This window comes from Ahaetulla prasina, chromosome 5 (assembly GCF_028640845.1).
Source record: "Ahaetulla prasina isolate Xishuangbanna chromosome 5, ASM2864084v1, whole genome shotgun sequence".
NCBI classification, from domain to species: Eukaryota; Metazoa; Chordata; class Lepidosauria; order Squamata; family Colubridae; genus Ahaetulla; species Ahaetulla prasina.
Genome location: NC_080543.1, coordinates 27,474,240 through 27,490,501, shown reverse-complemented (window position 1 = coordinate 27,490,501; position 16,262 = coordinate 27,474,240). Strand labels below are relative to the sequence as shown.

At 40.7% G+C, this 16,262-nt stretch overlaps 1 protein-coding gene across 1 annotated transcript; it reads left to right on the top strand.

Moving 5' to 3' along the window:
* Positions 1-966: 966 nt before the first annotated feature.
* Positions 967-1,974, top strand: GPR12 (G protein-coupled receptor 12). Its single transcript, XM_058186019.1, has one exon. It carries the CDS (start codon positions 967-969, stop codon positions 1,972-1,974), a length of 1,008 nt encoding a protein of 335 aa, XP_058042002.1.
* The last annotated feature ends 14,288 nt before the right edge of the window (positions 1,975-16,262 follow it).

The following is a 16,262-nucleotide window of genomic DNA, read 5'->3' as shown; positions in this document are numbered from 1 at the left end:
AGGCGACCGCCGCAGAAGCAGCAGCAGCAGCCGCAGCAGCAAAGCTTGCTGCATAAAAAAAGGAAGCGGGGACTCCTCCTCCTCCTCTCCTCCTCCTCCTCTAGAGGAGAAGCCAAGGTGACCAACGTTCATGGGTCTCGTCCCGTTGTGCTAGCTGTTGTGGTCGTTTCTCTCTGTGTCCGTCCATCCATTTATTTCCTCATGTTCTGACCGGTGGGGAGGGGGAGGTTATGCAGATAACCGCCCCCACCCCAACCGCCTCATCACCCTGCATGACATTTTCCCTCCTTAACTTCTCCGCTCCCCCGACCCCCAACTCCATCCATACCGACATTAAAGGAGTTGCACGGAGGGTTTTCTGCACCTCCTCCCTCCCTCCCTCCCTCTTTAAGAAAGGGCTGGGATGGAGTTGTGGGTGCTGCCACAGTATTGGGAGAGCCTCAGTGGGTTTTGTTTTGTTTTTTACCCCTCGGTTAATCAAGGGGGGGAAAAACCGTTCCTAAACCTTTATTGCCGGTGTCTGGTTTGTCATTTCATTCATCGTCTTGGCTCAGAAATGGTGGATGAGGAGCCTTTAATTTTGGGTGCTTCTGTGCCTAAGGTTGTTCTTTTAGGATCTTCTTTCCAACAGTTCCAGCTGATTTGTGGCATTTTATTCTTGAGGAAAGAAGGACCTTATATTCCGTCCTCTGCATTTCCCTTCTTATTTCATATGAAGGCATACGGTGTTATTTCTTTCCTTTGTTTTTTTTTCCCCACCCCCCATGGGCAGCAGCTTTAAACCTGCTGTCTGTTCTCATCCTCCTTTTTTGCAGTCATATTGATGGAAGAAGCATCTGCTGGTTTATTTAGAAATCTAAAGTCTATTGCATGCTCCTTAATATTGCTGCTCACAGAGCTGAATTTCTCTATGTGTGTTATTTTTTTAAAAAAAATGTCTTTTCCTTGAAGAGGACGGGTTTAAATATGAACGAAGACCCGACGGTTAATTTATCGTGGCTGCCTCAGGATCCCTTAGAAACCAGCCCACCACCAGAGAACATCTCAGCTGCAGTCACCTCTCTTATTCCTTCCAGTGACCCCGAACCGGGATTTATAGTAAACCCTTGGGATATTGTCTTATGTACTTCAGGAACACTGATCTCCTGTGAAAATGCGGTTGTGGTCCTTATCATCTTCCATAATCCCAGTCTTCGTGCCCCAATGTTCCTCCTGATAGGCAGCTTGGCCTTGGCAGATCTTTTAGCAGGAATTGGATTGATCGTCAATTTTCTTTTTGCTTATCTTCTCCAGTCGGACTCTACCAAGCTGGTCACAGTTGGTTTGATCGTTGCCTCTTTTTCTGCTTCTATCTGCAGTCTACTGGCTATCACTGTGGACCGGTACCTCTCCCTTTATTATGCTTTGACTTACAATTCTGAGAGGACGGTGACTTTTACCTACATTATGCTTATTCTCCTCTGGGGTGCTTCAATCTGTGTGGGAGTGCTGCCAGTCATGGGATGGAACTGCCTCAAAGACGAGTCCACCTGCAGCGTTATCAGGCCCCTCACTAAAAATAATGCGGCCATCCTCTCGGTCTCATTCTTGCTTATGTTCGCTCTCATGTTACAGCTGTACATTCAGATCTGCAAAATTGTGATGCGCCATGCTCACCAGATTGCCTTGCAGCATCACTTCCTAGCAACTTCCCACTATGTGACCACCCGAAAAGGAGTATCGACTTTAGCCATTATCCTGGGAACCTTTGCTGCTTGCTGGATGCCTTTCACACTCTATTCCTTAATAGCTGACTATACATATCCCTCTATCTACACCTACGCCACCTTGCTTCCAGCCACATACAATTCCATCATCAACCCCGTTATATACGCTTTCCGAAATCAAGAAATACAGAAGGCACTTTGGCTCATCTGCTGTGGCTGCATACCTTCAAACATTTCTGCGAGGGCCAGATCACCCAGTGATGTTTGATTAAGAGAGCAGAGGACCGTCGTTTATTTAGCATTGTGATGTGTGAACCCTGCTGCTCTCAATACATTGTACATAACAGATTCACAGTCAGTCTGTGGGGAATATTTACTTTTTTTTAAAAAAGCCTGTTGACCAAAATAAACCATGTTGTGTAAGTCCAGGAACAATCCTGGAAGTTGCAATATTTTTTTTTCTAGCAAAGCTTAAGTGTTGCTTAGATTCTGTCCTTTAGTTTCTTCCAGGATCCAAAGAGGAGTGAGCTCTGTGGATCGTAAGAAGTGGATTGGTAGATTTGCTTTCTCTGTTTGTTTGAATGAATGAATGAATGGAATCCCACTGGCATAAGAGCTGGGTGTATCAGATGAAGGGGAATAGAGGCAGAAGGCCTATTATATCAGATTCTATGGAACGCACTAGCAGATGGCAAGAGACTTTGTCCTGCTCTTGGATTTTCAGGTGGCAATTGGTTGGCCACTGTAAGAGCGCGTTCTGAACAGTGAACAGTGTTGAGATCCAGCAGCATGCATGATCCCACACACACTCCAAATTATGTATCTTACTTAAAAGACTTCCATGGATTTCAACAGCACAGTCGTTAAATTGAGTAAATATGTGTCTGATGCATTGTAAAGACATGTTAAGATCCATATTATAGCACACAAGTGATGTTTCAATCTGCAGTGCTGTAGTTCCTAAAGCATCACTATTGATTTGGTTAAAGAGTTTCCTCTCCAACCAATGCAGTCCAAACATATATGTTAGTCTTTCCCTTTTTAACATCATAACTTCAAAATTAGGAAGCAAGGCAGAAGCAAAGGTGAAATAAGACAGGTTTAGGATCTGTAGCTTCCAAAACCTTTTCCAGCCTCCATTGTATTACAACCTGGGAGGAATAATTAAACCAACTAACCTAAATAATTTCCATCCCAAATGGCTGCAGAGGAGACAAAAAAAAATTGAAAAAAGAAAAGGCAAGAACAAACAACTTCCTTCTTGACATTCATCCTGTTACGAATTTGATTGGATCCTGGGTTTCTTGGAAGTTCTGACATTTAATATGGCTTTATTAGAAGAGCAGACAAAATCTGTAATTTTGAGCAAGAGACAGCTACTGAATATTTCACTAATAATCCAAGACTTCATCCTAGGATCTATATTCCCATCTGAATTGCAGATGAATGGAAACAGATACCCTCATTCTGTATAGTTTATCGCAGCCAGGCCTATATGGAATGATATATTTTCAGTGCAAACCTCTGGCTTGGGATGGCTATAGGGGTGAACCTGTATTTGATTTGTATCAATGCCTCCTAATCAGTGATGGGATTCAACCAGTTCTCACCATTTCGGCAGAACCGGTTGTTAACTTTCTAAGCAGTTTGATGAACTGGTTGTTGGAAGAAATCATTAGGGCAGAGAACCGGTTGTTAAATTATTTGAATCCCACCACTGCTCCTAATCCTGCCACTCAAAGGAGCTGACTTAAAACAAAGCAAAAAACCAGTAGTCCCTTTATATCTACCGTAGGGAAACTGGTCCTTCAGATAGTTCTGGGTAACAATTTCCATCATCCCCATCTGGATGCTTATGTTGCCTGGGGTTTATGGAAATAAATTCCAACAACTATAACATACATTATGCTAGAGAACAATTCCCATAATTTAACAAGCAAAAAAATAAAACAAAACAAAAGAATAGCCTCTTTCCAAATTGTTTACACAACTAAGAATAAATTATGTTGTTTCATTTTTTTGGCTAAAAGAAACATACTTTTCCCTCTTTATTTTTTTAAAATGCATTAAGTCATAACTTTATTAATATAAAACTAGGCTGTAAATTCAGTGAAAATCTAATAACCCTGGAATAGGTTGATGCTTATGATTATAAATCCTGAACAACTCATTTTGCAATAAATATGACTGTTATGCAGAGCTTGAGGTCCAAATATTCAGAATTCCAGACAGATTCAAATTTTCAGGTGGTATTGCCCACATATATGGTGACAAACCATTACTTCTGAATGTTTAACTTGACAAACCTATTACTTAAACTATCTTATTCACTGTTAAATAAACAAGGGCATGCAAACAGATTTTTTATATAGGGGCAGCTGGTTATTTTTCTAAACATTCATTTTTAAGGCTCCAAGAACAATTTAATGACATAAGCTACTTAATTTCAGCATTTTATCTCCATCATCAATATGTAATTGCTCTGTAAAATATGCGCTGAATTGTGTGTGTGTGTGTGTTTCATGACATTTTCTTTGTTCTGGCTCCAACCTCTAAGCTTGACATTTTCAAGTGGGAGCACATGTGACCGCCAACCCCCCATCCCACATAATGAAATGTGCATAAAACATGTTGTCTAGTTTAATAGCTACATATCCTTCATATCAAAGCACAATGCTGAATGCATATTATTCCATTTCCTTTCAGGATATTAGCTTTTTTGTGATGGATGGAGCATATTGTCATGACAGAGGGTTCAGTGATGCAAGGCAACATGGTTGATTTCTGTAGAAGAGAACCTTTTGGGGCACCGAGCAGGAAAAAAAAAAGATTTAAAAATTGCATTCTATAAAATATAGCATTTCAAAGCCATTGTCATGCACACTCACTAAAGTAAATGTGACTTATTTTGATGGAAGATAAACGCATGTATTTGCCGTCTGAGCCAGGGATGGCCAATTTCTGATGTCTGCATCAGGGAGACTTCCCAGCTATAGGCTCTTTGCTTATATATTTCACTAAGCAGAACAGAGAAACCAATCTGGAACAGTGTGTGAAAAAGAACTGAGCATCTTTCCAGTTTGAATTAATTGGCTTTTTTTTCCTAATTGAGATTCTCATGGACCAAATCCAACCCTATTTCTCTTACCTGCAGCCTTTTGCACATATCCCAAGTCTGCCACAAATTTTGGGGAACGGGGAGGAGAAGGAGAAGTATGATCCACCAGTAATGCCTGTTGTGCTACTGGAAGGATTATGCCTTTGAACTCAATCTTTGCTTCCTGCCACATCAGCAAGGGGCAGCTTCCTACATCTCTATGTCTCCATGCTATACAAAGCACCATCTGTTGAATTTTGGCCTGTGGGGAAGCTGCTCAAAACATATAAGCTCTGTCAGGGAAAAGGTGGCACTGCTTTCATGCAGCAAAAGAAAAGGGCTGACTCAAGATTCAGGAATTAATTGGAGCAAAAGTCTGTGAAGTGAGGGAGGGCAGTAGAAATGTCCCTAGACCCCCAAATGTCAATCCAAGAATGATGTCTGTCCAAGAATATGATTGCTATGCATTTATATGAGTTTACACATCTTCTGAATGTTAAAAGATATGCTATATTGTTGCAGTGGTATCTTTCTGTATAAATTGTTTAAATTTTAATTGTAATAGAAGAAATAATGAAAGTTATATTTAAAAAAAATACCGGTATAATATTATAGATGGAAGAAGATGCTATATTGCTGACACTGAATTTTATTAACTCAAGGGCTGATTCAGTCAAGTGAAATTGTGATAGGACATTCTTCTAGTGCAGCAGGAACTATTTTTCCATTTTTTAGGTGAAAAGCCTTGTATCTAATTTGTGTCCTGCCTGGAGCGCACTCTCTTGTGTACAGCACTGCTTTTCACAGGGCAAATTCTCTCCTATCTTCAACTGAAGGTTGAGGAGGACCAGGAGTGCTCCTTCTCAAAGAAACATGTTGGAATTGATTCTTAATCTTTGTCTTTTGATGTGGTTATGCTGATGAACATGTCTTTTGTGGCACGTTTCTATGGTGTTTAAACAGTTTACAAGGTCTACACAGAACCAATTCTCATAGGTGTGAAAAGGCCTCGTTTTGAGACCATATGGCAATTTTTCCCAGCATGGTGCCCACAAGATATGTTGGGATTTCAATTTTCACAAAGCCCAAGCAGTATGGCCAGTAACATATCTGGAGGGCAACAGGCTGGGAAAGTGCCCATAACGATTTGTACTGCAATAACCTAGATTTTATGCCAAATTAAACTCTAGTTTTTTTTGCTTTTTTTCAACTTGAACATTGTAAGGACTTATCCAAGTGAATGTACTGAGCTTGTCATTTACTCCAGACTCACAGATAACTAGACCAAGAATCTACATCTCAAAATTGTAATGTGTTTCTGAGTGTACATTTGTACTATATGGAAGTTCTGATCGTTTCTGGATTTACTCTAGGAACAAAGACATTTGGCATAATGCAATCTAGAAGGAATGCTCTTGATTTTTATACAAAATGTACCAAATTTATGATGTATGACAACTATATGTTAGCTTGTTTACTAAATTAAAAAGTCAATTGATTTGAGTTTGTATTACCCTGGTAAAGAGAAGGAAACACTCTGTTAAAATGTTGTAGAAAAAACTTTTGTCTTTCTCTTCCTTATGTGTCCAAGAATTGGATGTACTGAATTATCTATGCCTTGCCAAGGAAATGAATAGCAAAAACTATAAGACATGAATAACTATCGCATAATGCTAAATCAGGACCAAAAGCTATAGTAAACGAGGAAATATGTTACTCTTTCCCATATTCCTTTTCTTCAAACTGTAGTTTGGTCCAGATAAAGTAGTAATCAAGGACAGATGAGGGACCTATAATTTTGTAGGTATTATTAGCCTTATTCCGTACTGTACAACCCAAAGATAGTACAGTACAGAATATGTAGTTCCCTGCAGCTCTAGGACCAAACATGAGGAGTTGTAGTGCTGTAAAACCTGAAAGTGTCATAGTTTCCTACTTGTGTGGTAAAGTCTATTGGTTACCAAATGAATGAGCCTGATTTACACACTTCATCATAATCACAGAAAACATAATCAAGGACAGAAAAAGAGTATGCGAGCTTGATGCTCATTCATATACCACCATCATGATACTCTCTCTGTGTGTGTGTGTGAAAGAGAGAGAGAGAGAGATTTATCAATATTTTTTCTGGGTATTTATTTACTTAGTGGTAATGGTTTCTTATGATTGAATTGCAAGACTGACTTAATTAACTGTAAATTCTAATATGGATGAACACACATTAAAAGAAAACTCAGTTTATCAAGAACTCTTTGGTTAAATTCATACATCAGTCAGTTCATACTTCTCACCAGCTCAAGGTTGATTCAGCCTTCCATCCTTCCGAGGTCGTTAAAACGAGGACCCAGATTGCTGCAGGCAATATGCTGACTCTGAAAACCTTAGAGCTAAGAAAGGGCTGTAAGACAATATGAAGCACTATAGTAAGTCTAAGTGCTATCATGGTTTGTTAGCCCTGGTTTATTAAATAAACCATAATTGGCTGGGTTAACTCAATTGATTAAGCTAAAACCAAAAAACACTTTATGATTTACTGCAAACCTAATGACTGGGTAGAGTGGATTTAAAATTGCATGAGAAAAATACTTGCCAACAAGAAGAAAGTATATCGATACATTTCAAACGGAGAGAACTTGATTTCAGCTTCTATAATGTATAAGTAGGGAATGTATCATTTCCTTAGACTCCCAAACTGCTGGATTGGAGTCACGCATTTAATTCGTAACTTGACTTAAATAACTCAATTGGTTGATCCACATTGGAAAGGTACTCCATTTGCCAATGGAGCTTTGGCGTTCCAAATTTAGAGTTGCAAACTGGAAGAGGGGAAATTAACTCTGCTTGCCTATGGTTTCATCCCTCCTAATAATCCACTCTTGCACATAATTTGAAAGGAAACCTGTTCAGGCACTGCGGCAGCATTTTTGACTGGGCTTGGGCAGTTTACTCACCAGTATCATGACCTGTAGTTCGTTTTTATGTATACAATCTTTCTGTCTCTCCTGCTAATGTAATTGCACAGCAATAGCATGGCTAGGCCATTCCTCCTATGAGAGCAAAGCTGGCAGTTCGTAAGTTTTATTTTGCTGATGCAAATGCTGCCATACTGAAATTTAGAAAAGAATGTTTACAGAATACCTGCACAAATAATGGTCGGTCTAAGTCATTGAGTAAACTAAAAACATAATTACCACTATTGCACAAGGTATTTTGAATGTCTTTATTCTTAACTGTTATATGTGGACCAGTTTTAATGGGTACATATGCCTTTTCAGAATGTCAGTTTTACACCTAAGCAAGACAATGGAACTTTAATGGGAATATCTGTATTCTCCCCAATCACCCCAAATGGAAGTCAAAATGGAACCTGGCAAAAAGAATAGTTGTATTTTCACTTTACATTAAATTACACTGAATATGCTACATAGGAATATTTCACATATGCCATCACATATGTACTCTTGCCCAGCTGTGTGAACTGGTTCTAAATGAATGTTATATGTTTTATATGTACTCATTTCTAAGATAGAACCCTTGCATGCTTGGCATTGGCAACTCCCCTTTCTTACCAATTGAATCTTTCATCCTGCTGTGAGTGACTAAGCCTTTGAGCACTATGCATTCCCAGATGTTCAAAGCCATGACTCATATCTTAATTTTAAAGTATAAAAGATCTCTCTTCCCACCCACCCCACATACTACTGTTTGGAATATGGAAGGAATATGGCACACCTAAAATGAATTGATTGAATAGATTGTGTGCCTTTAATATGTTAAAAGGAAAGTAGCTGAACAAACTTAATCCAATGATATATTTTTAATTGTAACCAATTTAATTCTTGAAATATGTATTGTATAGCTAACTTCCGATTGGTTTCCAAGTAAAATAGCAAGATGCCAAAATCATAATTTAAAAAATGGAATACTTTTTAACCATGAGAAGAGTCTCCATCTATGGAAAGAGAAGTGCTTTTGTTTTGCAAAATTTCTCAATTTCATTTCTTTCCAAAAAGATCTGTGGGATCCTGTGAAAAAAGGGATAAGAAATGGGTCTGAAAGGCGACGAGGGAGCAGTTGACAAGGTAGCCAGATGGAGTATTCCATATTGAAAGGGGTTCAGTGGGTCACACACACTCCAAGAAGCTGCTGTCAGATCAATATTACATCATAAAATATAAGAATATCTAAGCAACAGAGCCACCTGGAGTGAGTGGGACCTAACTAGGTAATCCAAAGGATTCTGAAAAAAGATACTTTGACTGGCATCTAAAACCCAGTAAGTAAGCTAGGCATTGTAAACAGAGAACATCTTGCAGAGACATCTTGAAGTCTTCCAGAATTCAGGAAGTCTTCCAGAAATTGTTTGAAGAAAGCTGTACCAGCCCAGAAGGTAAGAATATGCATAAAAGCACATTGCAAATACTTGTTGAATTAGACATATGTATGTATTGTAGGTTCTCATGTTGTATTTTATCCTAAAATAAATGGGTTATAACACTTATGGTTGCAATGGATGGAAACTAATCAAGGAGAGAAGCAACCTAGAACTAAGAAGAAATTTCCTGATAGTTAGAACAATTAATCAGTGGAACAACTTGCCTCCAGAAGTTGTAAATGCTCCAACAAGTTTTTAAGAAGAGATTGGGTAACTATTTGTCTGAAATGGTGTAGGGTTTCCTGCCTAAGCAGGGGGTTGGACTAGAAGACCTCCAAGGTTCCTTTCAACTCTGTTTATTCTGTTCTGTTCTGTTCTGTCTGTTCTATTCAACATTGCATTTTCCAGTTAGAACTGCTGATGCTATCTTCAATTATTTGAAAGGCTGTCACAAGGATGATGGAACAGATTTAAGTTCTGCTGCTTCCAGACATAGGATTCAACATGAGGGATTAAAATGGTGGGAAAAACCAATTTAAGACAAATGTTAAGAAAGATTACCAAATGGACCATGTGCACCGGAGGAAATAGAAAATCTTGGAAGTTGGACACCTATTTTACAGGAGGTTTTTAATCAAGCTTAGGTGCAGGTAGTCCTCAAGTTACAACCCCTTATTTTGTGAATGTTCAAAGTTACAGTGCTACTGAAAAAATGACTTGACCAGTGGTGGAATTCAAATTTTTTTACCTCTGGTTCTGTGGGCGTGGCTTGGTGGGTGTGGCAGGGGAAGGATACTGCAAAATCTCCATTCCCACCCCACTCCAGGGGAAGGACACGGCAAAATCCCCATTCCCACGCCACTCTGGGGCCAGATACCAGAGATGGTATTTGCCAATTCTCTGAACTACTCCGCTACCAGTTCTCCAGAACCTGCTGAATAGCACCTTGCTTATGATTGGTCCTGCCCTTACAAATATAACATCCCTAGGGTCATGTGATGAAAATTTGGGGACTTGGCAACCAGCATATATTTGCAACTGTTGAAGCATCCCTTGGTCATGCAATTGCCATGGCTTCCAACAAGTAAAGTGATTTTGGGGGAAGTTGGATTTGCTTAATAATCACATGATTCATTTTAACAACTGCAGTGATTTGCTTAGCAACTATGGCAAAAGAAGCAGTAAAATTGGGATGGACTCACTTAACAGCTGCCTTGCTTAGCAACAGAAATTCTCATTTCAATTGTAGTCATAAGTCACTCCAAATCACCTCGAACCACAAGATGGGTGACCTATAATAATAAAATAAATATATGGAGGACTACCTTTAAACCATGGGTGAAATCTACTTACCTTCCTTACTAGTTTAGAGGTGCACACGCCACCCGTGCGTGTCATAGGCGCGTACAGATCTGCAGATGTGCAAAACTTTCTGCGCATGTGCAGAAGGTAAAAAACACATTACTTCCTGGTTAAAACCAGGAAGTAATGACACCCAGGCGGGTGGGCAGAGCTTTGCTCCACCATCGCTACCAGATCACCGAACCACCGCTCACAATTGGTACTGGATTGCATGATCCGGTCCGATCCAGGAGCATTTCACCCCTGCCTTAAACCCAACTTTTCTCCTATGTAAAATAATAGCACCCAGAAGTTTCAGTTATTTAAAATCATAACCAATTCCAATAGAAGAAAATATATGAAGCTTAGTTTTCATCTGTGGAGTACTCGGTGCTCTGTAAATTTGGTTGCTTGCAGATGTTTCATTATTCAATTAAGTAACATTATCAGTGCCTATGTGGACATTGATGATGTTACCTACTGTGGTAATGAAATAACAGAATAACAGAATTGGAAGGGACCTTGGAGGTCTTCCAATCCAACTCCCTTCTGAAGCAAAAGACCCATTCAGACAAATGGCTGTCTGATCTCTTTTGCAAGCAAATAGCTAAGCTGGGAAATCATCAAGGGCTCCATCATAACCAGGGTCAGAGCCAAAGTAAACCTTTATTCAAAGTTAGAGATAATGAAGACGTCCTTGAACATATAATGCCTCATTTTCCATTAAAGCAAGGAGACTAGCTGATTTGTACTGCCTCCCCATTACAGGTAGTCCTCAAGTTAGAACAGTTCATTTGGTGACCATTTGAAGTTAAAACGGCACTGGTGATCTGTCCCCCTCCGCAGTCCGGGAGACACAAGCGATGACTTAATTAGCTGGCAACTATCAGCTCTGGCAGCAAACTAGCGAGCGTCTGCCAAGTGTCTCTGTTATCTCTCTTGATGCCAATGAGTCAGCCAGGAAACCAGGAACAAACAGGACTTCAGCTCTAATTCTCCCTCTAAGCAGTTGATTTGCTTGCCACAAAGTGGTATAGCAGTCCTTGCTACTTTTATATCCTGTGGGGTGTGGCTCCATGGTTCAGCACTTCCTAGGCCTGCCCCACCCCTGCTTCTGTTGTTCCCTCCTCTCCTGCCTACGAAACCTAGGGTCCAGCCAGGCCTGATTGCCATCAGCCGGGTCTGGAGGCGTGGCCTGGGGAGGAAAGAGTCAGGGGATGGAGGCCTCGTTATCTCCTCCACCTGGCCTGCCTCTGGCTCCTGGAGCTGAGCCAGGGAAGCCAGTGCTCCAGAGATAAGTCCTGATGGTCCTTACCCCTCACTTTCCAAGTCACTTTCTGGCAGGGGGCCCGGCTCGGGGGGCGCAGACACAACTGGAAAAAGTGACTTATGACCATTTTTCACACTTATGACTGTTGCAGCATTCTCCTGGTCATGTGGTCAAAATTCAGACACTTGGCAATTGATTCATTTTTATGGCGGTTGCCATGTCCCGGGGTCATGTGACGTCCCTTTGCAACTTTTTGACAAGCAAAGTCAATGGGGAAGCTGGATTCACTTTACAACCGTGTTACTCACTTAACAACTGCAGCGATTCACTTAACATCTGTGGCAAGAAAGGTCATAAAATAGGGCAAAACCCACTGAACAACTATCTTGCTTAGCAACAGAAATGTCGGGCTCAGTGGTGAACATAAGTCAAGGACTACCTGCAATGATGTCATAATCAAATTACACACTTATATTGCATTCTACAGGGCTTACTGCAATTATGGTCTAAGTATTCTGAGCATTCTTCTCCTTGATACCAATATAAGTTTTGCTTCCCTTGCAGCACCAAACCTGTTCTAGGAGCATGCCCTTTAACTGCTTATGAACTGTTTTACTTACACGTTTCCCTGAAAATAAGACCCTGTCTTATATTTTTTTAACCCCGAAATAAGCGCTTGGCCTTATTTTTGGGGAGGTCTTATTATTTTGGGGCACGTGGAGCAAGACAGGGCTCCTCTTACCATCTTAGCTGATTTCCAGCTCTGCCTCCATTTAAATGCACGCAGCGCTTGCATTTAAATATTTTTGGGGAGGGCTTATTTTCAGGGAGGGCTTATTTTAGTGCATGCACTCAAAAGCCTGGTTGGGCTTATTATCAGGGGAGGTATCATTTTCTGGGAAACGCAATGATAAATCAGTCGATTTCATTTTTGCCCGATGGATTTCAGAACCAGCCTCGTGGCAAACTGATCTTTCTCATTAAAAGAACCATATGAGTATGGTGGATATCAAATATATAGTTTTAAAACTTCCCGAGAGTGATATTCTTGTGTCTCTTCCTGCTTTAAACATTGAAAATCCAAAACCAATTTCAATCAATGTCATTCCCTTCGAGGAGGATCTGGGTTGCTGTTAAGACTGAGAACAACTGCCATTAGGAACTACACCTAGACGAATGTTACAAACGCAAATCTAGTAGTTCCCATGCACGAACTCTGCTTTACTTTGTTTTCTGCAGCTGCATTGATGTACAAGAGAGGCAGAGGTAGGTTCCAGCAGGTTCTGACCAGTTCTGGAGAGCCGGTAGTGGAAATTTAGGGGCCTCTGTGGCTCAGACTGCTAATGCAGTCTGTTATTAACAGCAGCTGTTTGCAATTACTGCAGGTTCTAGTCCCACCAGGCCCAAGGCTGACTCAGCCTTCCATCCTTTATAAGGTAGGTAAAATGAGGACCCAGATTGTTGGGGGCAATAAGTTGACTTTGTATATAATAAAGAAATGGATGAAGACTATTGCTTAACACAGTGTAAGCCGCCCTGAGTCTTCGGAGAAGGGCGGGATATAAATGCAAATAAAAAAAAATATTTTTTGAGTAGTTCGGAGAACCGGTAGTAAAAATTCTGACTGGCCCCACCCCCATCTATTCTCTGCCTCCCGGTCCCAGATGATCATGAGGAAATGGGGATTTTGCAGTAACCTTCCCCTGGAGTCGGGAGGGAATGGAGATTTTACAGCATCTGTTCCCTGCCACGCCCACCAAGCCACACCCACCAAGCCATGCCATGCCGACAGAACAGGTAGTAAAAAAGTTTGAAACCCACCTAGAGGGTACCAATTGAAAATGCCAATTAGTGATAAGGTGATAATGCAAGACATCTGGAAACATCAGGCTAGAGAAGACTTGGATAAGATCAGAACAGGCTCTTGGTGTAAGGACACAACACTAAGAATGAGAGTAACTTCACCTGGCAGTTTTAACTAAACAGTGAAAATACTACTTCCTTGATATGTAAAACACTGATTGTGATGTTCTGCTGAATCCCACTTTTTGTGAGTCATACTAGTTGACATTCAGTGAGCTAGATTTCGAGGTGATGTGTGTGTCAGCAAAAGCCTCCAATGGCAAAACAGAGCATTATGTGCAATGCTGAGATTCTTCAAATATTAACATGGTTTTACATAAAATATTTCTTTGCGCCGCAAAGAGAACTCTTAAAAAAAAAAGAACATTGTTGACCCACATATACCATATCCAGCTGAAAAGACGTCTGTAATGATTTCACTTGGAAAAGAAGAGGTAAGCTAACAGGATTTGGCTATGCTTTTCTGTAATGCATGGACAGGAAGCAGATCAAAACAAAAATATCTGTGTTCTTTTTCTCCTAGCTCGGTACTCTTGAAACTGGTTTGATTTGGGAATATTAGTGTCCAAGCCTTGCTCCAGGATTGAGCAAAGGGCAGATCAGGTTTATTGGATAATTAGATGATCAGCAACACAGTAATAAAGAAATGCAGAAGCAGGAGATCTTTCAGAACATCAAGCAATTTAGAAATCTACTTCTCTAAACAATTTTTCTAGAAGTCGTAAGGGCCCTTTGCTTATTTCTACAATCTTCATGTTTTGCTGCCAGATCACTTTCCTGTGAGCTGTGCTGGAGATATAAACATAATCTACCAAAGCTCAGTTTGCTAAGCCTTTGTGTGTAATTGCCACTGCTGTTTTTGTCGCACACATTACTGTAAATGCTTCATTGCTTCCCACTCAGGTTAAATGATCATGATGTTGTATAGTTTTTTTTCCTGTCAGAAAAACCGTTACTGCCATTAAAATATATAGAGCAAACATTTGGAACATACAGCAATTCATGCTATTGTACTAAAATAGATTGGGGAGGGTGATTGCTTTTGGTGGCTGGGGGAGGGCACAACAAATTGTGGAGTTAAGCATTGGTCCCCAAACTTGGCAGAATAGCTGGCTGGAGAATTCTGGGAGTTGAAGTCCACAAGTCTTAAAGCTGCCAAGTTTGAAGACCTCTGAGTTAAAGGTTCCAGTAAACAGAGCAGCATTGCAGAATGGGAGGAGCTTGTCACAGAAATAGCCAAAGTCACAAAGTCCTTTTTTTTGTGAAAGGAGAAAAAATTGGGGGTGGGGTGGATGGGTGGGTTTCTTTATTTTTAAAACCTGTACTAATTTTAAGGCTGAAACAAAAAATGTTCACGTTTCCTGCTTCAGTATGATGTAAAACTGCACTGCCCATATTCAATAATTGGTAGTAAGCTGGAGGAGGCCAGTGGTGGGCAGCAACCGGTTGAACAACCGGTTCTGTGACAGCACACTTCATGCACGCAAGTGCATTTTGTGCATACATGTGCCTAACGTGCTTGTATGCAGTATTCAAAATACAGCAATTTGAAGCAGGGCCAGCTGATCCTCGGAACTACCGGTTCGCTTGAACCGATCCGAACTGGCAACAGCCCACCACTGGAGGAGGCTATCCTAGGCAGTTCAAAAAGGATGGAGGCTCAGTAACTCTATGGACCTCAGCATGGAGTCCCACCAACCATAGAATTTTTCATGTCTCTTCCCCCTCCTGGAACAGAGAGGCCCACTCTTACAGAGGACGATCCAACTCAGATAGTCTCATCAACATCAGGAAAATATCTCAAACTCTTCCTAGGCTAGATTCCAAACTGAGAAAAGTAATAGCTGCCCTCTTCCACAACAGTCAGACCACAGCTTGAATTATTTGTCCAAGTTTTGGTGACACCCTTAAAAGTAGGGCTTAAATCAAGTGGAACAGCTGCAAAGAAAGGTAACATGGACAATTAAGTACAGGTAGCCCTCAACTTACAACCCTTCATTTATCAAAAGTTACATCATTGAAAAAAACTGACTTACAATTGGTCCTCACACTTACAAATGTTGCAGCATTCCCCATGGTCACAGGAGCGAAATTGCAGCACCCCAGGGGACCTATGATCACAATTTTTGAATCACTGGTGGAAGCCAGATTTGCTAAACAAACACAAGAGCCATTTAAAAACTCCACGGATTCTCATTAACAATCGTGGCAAAACAGGTTGTAAAATCACACACGACTCACTTAATACCTGCCTTGCTTAACAATGAAAATCCTGGTCCCAATTGTGGTTGTTGAATCAAGGACTACCTGTTCAGAAAGAAGGGCAAAAGGAGAAGTGGAAAGAACTGGGTCTTACAGGAAAAAAAGACTGAGGAAGAAATATGAAAAGAAAAGCACAACGCTTACCACCCTGGCATGAGTAATAGTCGTTAAGTTAAAATATGTCACATTCCAATTGAATTTGAGGGAAAGTTTCCTAGTGACAAGAAGAGTTCTAAAGAAGGTCTAATTACTGGACTCCTTTATAGTCAAGAAAAGACTGGATAGAATCAGAGGCAGGGGTAAAATGCTCCTGGTTCGGACCGGATCGCATGATCCGGTAGCGATGGG